General features: G+C 44.9%; 1 protein-coding gene and 1 long non-coding RNA gene across 2 annotated transcripts; both read left to right on the top strand.

Moving 5' to 3' along the window:
- Positions 1-582: 582 nt before the first annotated feature.
- On the top strand, positions 583-2,747 carry LOC109781208 (protein FAR1-RELATED SEQUENCE 5-like). Its single transcript, XM_020339806.4, has 2 exons — positions 583-1,306; positions 1,642-2,747. Exons 1-2 carry the CDS (start codon positions 583-585, stop codon positions 2,745-2,747), a joined length of 1,830 nt encoding a protein of 609 aa, XP_020195395.4.
- Positions 2,748-3,656: 909 nt separating this feature from the next.
- Positions 3,657-4,519, top strand: LOC120975967 (uncharacterized). Its single transcript, XR_006671464.2, has 3 exons — positions 3,657-3,766; positions 3,927-3,968; positions 4,099-4,519. It is a non-coding gene; the product is annotated as an uncharacterized lncRNA (long non-coding RNA).
- Positions 4,520-5,023: the final 504 nt, after the last annotated feature.

The raw sequence follows: 5,023 nt of genomic DNA, 5'->3' as shown, positions 1-5,023 counted from the left end.
GTCATCCAATTCTTCTTTCTTCTTTCACCTGGATTTCACCGTCTCAATTGTGGCATCAAATTATGTCCAAATTATGTGCAAAAAAATGTAGATCAGCTGCTTGCCAACAGAAAACCTGCAGATCATTGGAACAAACAGATGGAAAAGTCAGAGAAACTCTGTACTAAAAAAAGTCATGTTCTTGCCAACTATTTACTGCAAACTGTGCAACTAACATAACAAGGCTGTGCAAACAAAAAAATGCATACCTGTTATAAATAAAAGATTCTGCTATAGAGATGTTGCTTTTTGAACTAAGATTGTCATAAAATGGTGTGCAACTACCTATTTACTAAGTTTTAGGTTGTTTCATACACTCTTTGATGATTAAAACTTGACATCACTTCCTGGTTTTGTATATGCAGTGCATGTGTGGCAGCAGCCTGAAAAAGGAAAAAAATGCTTGATCTCAATGAGTTGCCTCCTGATCTCAATGAGCTTCCTCGTGATATGGATCAGCAACAAACCAGCATACCACAAGGGAATTTGACAGAAAATGGGCGCTCTGTTTACTACACGCAGACAAGTCGTGGGCCTAACCCTATGGGCCATGACAATGTGGCAGGGCAGTCATCAACCCGTGGTGTCCCTGTAGTGGTGTCTTTGCAGTCAGAGAGTCATACTCTTGATGACACGGGCACCGCGGCAAATGTTCCTGGTCCAACCAGGACTGAGCTTGGTGCTGGCGCTGTTGTCGGTGCTGTGCAAGGAGAAGAAGGAGAAGATGAGGCTGGTTCTCAGCCAATGGAACCCTATGTTGGCATGAGGTTTGACACCCTTCAAATTGCTAAGGATCACTACAACAGCTACGCCTTACGGATGGGTTTCTCTCTCAAAATGAACACCTCTAGGCGGACAGGCAATGTATTGGTAAAACAGCAGTTTTGCTGCAACAAGTATAAGAAGCTAAAAGCTGATGATGGTGGAGCCGAGGCTCCTCCTATCCTGGACCCTATACCAGATCCAAGACCTGTTGACACTGATGAGGAAATGGAAGATGAACCTCCAATCTTTGCTGAAGAGGAGGCTGGTGCTAGTAAGAAAAAGAAGAAACGAAAACGCGAGCCAATAAAGCAGACTCAATGCAAAGCAAAAATGTTGGTGAAGCTAATGGATGGGCGATGGGAGGTGACGCATTTTGTTCGTGACCACAATCATCCGCTGGTGAACAAACCTTCATTGTCCAAATACTTGAGATCCCACCAAGGTATCTCTCCTGATGAAAAGGAGTTTTTGCGCATCTTGTATAACTGCAACTTGACTACAGGTGTGTTTCTATATCCCTTATAGAATTAAGTTTCCCTCTAGGCAGTCCAGTGTGCAACTGTTATGTTACTGGTGTGCAACTAAAATGCCTTAAGTGTGCAACTAGATTACCTTCACCGTGCAACTACCTAATGTTCCTCTGCAGCTAGATCACCTTCACTGTGCGCCTACACAATGTCCTGTGTGCAAAAATAAAAGTGTTTTTTAAAAGGGGCAGCTGGTTGTCAATTTCCTGCAACTATCTTTTGTGCCAACTCATATCGTATTATTGTGCAGCTGGATATGTGCATTCGTACGACTAATAAAATGTATATTGTTTCTTTTTATATTATGCAGGACGTATGATGCATGTAATGGCAGAGTTCTATGGATCTGAGATGATGGTGCCATTCGGACCAAAGGCAATAACAAATCTGTGTACAAGTTTCCGTAGAGATGACACAAAGGAGGGTGATCTGATTGAGACAATTGCGCACTTTAAGGATATACAAAAAACCGATCCAGACTTCTTCTATAAGGTGAAATATGATGAAGAGGACAGAGTTGTCAACATATTTTGGGTGGATGGCTTTGCTCGAAAAGCTTATGCGGAGGTGTACCACGATTGCATATCGTTTGACACCACCTACATGACCAACATGTACAATATGCCGTTCGCGCCCTTCATAGGTATAAACCGACATGGCCAATCTTTCATGCTGGGTTGCGCGTTTGTGAGGCAGGAGTTGGCATCGAGCTTTGATTGGGTCTTTGGAGCATTCCTAGAGGCTATGGATGGCAAACCTCCTGACAACTTCATCACCGATCAGGATGGTGCAATGAGGCAGTCAATACAGAGCATCTTTCCAACCATCGTTCACCGCTGTTGTCGATGGCACATCATGAAAAAGGCTCAGGAAAAAGTTGGGTGGCTGCTGTGCCGGAATCCAGGACTCTCTGATGATTTCAACAAGTGTGTTGACTTCAGCTTCACTATAGACGAGTTTGAGCAGAATTGGGCTGGGTTAATGATGAAGTACGAGGCTATGACACACACTGAGAAGTTGTACGAATACAGGTCAACTTGGGTGCCGTGCTACTTCAAACACATGTTCTTCCCCTTCCTACAGTCTACACAGCGTAGTGAGGGGTTCAACGCCGTTCTAAAAAGATATGTGAACCCACACAACTCAATGCTGAACTTCGTCAAGCAATATGAAAAAATCCAGAACCACATCCTTGCCAAGGAAGGCTGCAATGATTACAGGACAGAACACCTTGAGATTGAGTTGTGGTCCAACTTCCCAATAGAGAAGCAAGCTTACAAAACCTATACTAGGGACCTTTACCGCAAGTTCATAGAAGAGTTTGAGCTGATTGGACGTTATAATGCATTCCAAGTTGGTGCTGATATATTTGAGCTCAGACCGAACCAGGAATTTGTTGCCAAATATGGTTCTTGAAACTACTTGGTGCGGGCAAGGGTGGAGGAGGGTTCCTATTTGTGTGAGTGCTGTAAAATGGACAAGGACGGCATCCTCTGTTGCCACATCCTCAAGGTGTTCACCCATATTGGAGTTGATGTCATACCGGAAAGGTACCTGCTAAGACGGTGGACACCTACTGCTGTACCTAGTGCGCCAGGGACTGGTTATGAGCAACCGGATGAAATGCCTCCTCAATCAAAGAAGCAGATAAGGGAGAGGAACATGATATATGATTTTCGGAAACTAGCAAAGTTTGCGAGTGGTTCTGATCCAACACAAGCTATTGTATACAAGCATATGCGCGCAGCACGTACCGAGATCGGCCACATGAACAAGTCCAAGAAAAAGAAAAAACCGACTGCTGCCACGGGGCCATCAGATGATGGCAACCCTCGAGGACCTCCTCCACCTCCAGGCAACAATCAGGGGGCTCATCATCCAGGTAATTACCTACCCCAACTCCTGATCTAACTAGGTGTGTAACTTCAGTTGCACACATCATGGTGCCCAGTTGCACAGAACAGGCTGCCTAGTTGCGCATGTTGTGTTAGTTCGAGCATCAAGATAACACAACTAACTTGTTTTTCCTGTTCTGGATATAGGTGATGTCAACCCTCAAGGATCTCCTCCACCTCCTGGCTGTACACGGCATCCTCCGCCACCTCCTCCCCCCGCGTGCTCCTCCCAATGGCCCTACAGGCATCACTCAGGGGGCTCATCGTCCAGGTAATTACCTGCCCCAACTCCCCATCAAACTAGGTCTGTAACTCCAGTTGCACACATCATGGTGCTTAGTTGCACAGAACAGGCTACCTAGTTACGCACACTGTGTTAGTTTGAGCATCAAAGATAACACAACTAACTTGCTTGTCCTGTTCTGGCTATAGGTGATGCCAACCCTCAAAGACCTCCTCCCCCGCCTGGCCCAACTAGCAGTGCCCTGCGTGCTACTCCCAATGGACCTACAGGCAGGACTCAGGGGGCTCATCACCCAGGTAAATACCTTCCCCGACTCCCAACAAAACTAGGGTGTGTGACTTTAGTTGCACATATCATAGTGCCCAGTTGCACAGAACATGCTGCCTAGTTGCGTGCCCTGTGTTAGTTTGAGGATCAAGCTAAAAATCTAACTTGTTTTTCCTGTTCTGCCCATAGGCGATTACAATCCAAGTACCATGACGGGCCGTGCTACTACAGGTGTTTTTTTCAACTTAACTTGCACACAGCAACCAGTTAGTTGCACAGCATGGGCTGTGTGGTTGCAGAGAACATCAGTGTTGGTTGCACAACAAAAAAAAACTAAACTTTTTATATGATTATTACACAGGTGATCGTGATGGTCCTACTGCCCCGTTGGAGGCTGCATCCCCTGCACAAGCTTCTGATGATTTTGTGCCCAGGGATCCTCCAAGGTCTACTACAAAGGGTAGGGCAAAGAGTCGACAGTACAAATCGGTGCTGGAGCTACACCCAAAGAAGAAAAACAAATGCAGCCAGTGCCAATCTACAGAGCACACTGCTGGTGTGTGTCCACTCAGGCTACTGTGATTCTGTTTCATCGTTTGTAACTTTGGGACAAAAAAGGAAAAGAATGATGTTTTTTTAGCAATGTTGGGACCAAGTGGACACATTCAGCATCTATGATTTCTCTTTATCTAATTTATGCTCCTTGAATTAGTTCATGCACTGTGTAAAAAAGGTTGCTATTTGTGCCTCTGTTGGCAACTGGTTAAATATTTAGTTGTTGAACAATTGTATGTCCAGTGCTCCTAATGTATCAACAAAAGTGATGATATTGAGTTGCAAACGGAATTACTACTAGTGTGCAACTACAAAATCTGCTTAAAAATTGTGCAAACCAGCAACTTCCTCCATGGAGCAGAGAAAGAAAAAGAGTACTGACCTAGTCCTTGTCGTATCTCAGCAACTTCCTCCATGGGGCGGTGTTGTGCACGCTGGTGACCCAATCATATGCCAGCTTCTTCCTGATGTTGAGTACTTCCTTGGGTTCGTAGTTGGGCAGTTGGCTACCGTTCCACTCGGTGGCGTTAAGCAGTGCGAACAGCCCACACTCATTACTGCGATGGGCAAAAAAGAAAATTTGTCACATAAAATTAAAACCAATAAAGATAATGCACTCTGTGCAACTGCTTATGTTCTACTGTGCAACTGCTTATGTGCCAGTGTGCAACTACTTATGTGCCACTCTGAAACTGGCTAGATAATCCATTAGAAACTCATAAAAATGATAA

The sequence above is a fragment of the Aegilops tauschii genome, chromosome 3, assembly GCF_002575655.3.
Source record: "Aegilops tauschii subsp. strangulata cultivar AL8/78 chromosome 3, Aet v6.0, whole genome shotgun sequence".
Taxonomy (NCBI): Eukaryota; Viridiplantae; Streptophyta; class Magnoliopsida; order Poales; family Poaceae; genus Aegilops; species Aegilops tauschii.
This window is presented reverse-complemented; position numbering and strand designations above follow the sequence as displayed.

Coding starts and splice junctions, on each gene's coding strand:
- LOC109781208 (XM_020339806.4), top strand. CDS start 583: ATGGGCCATGACAATGTGGCAGGGCAGTCATCAACCCGTGGTGTCCCT. Junction 1,307..1,641: donor TAACTGCAACTTGACTACAG/GTGTGTTTCTAT, acceptor TATATTATGCAG/GACGTATGATGCATGTAATG.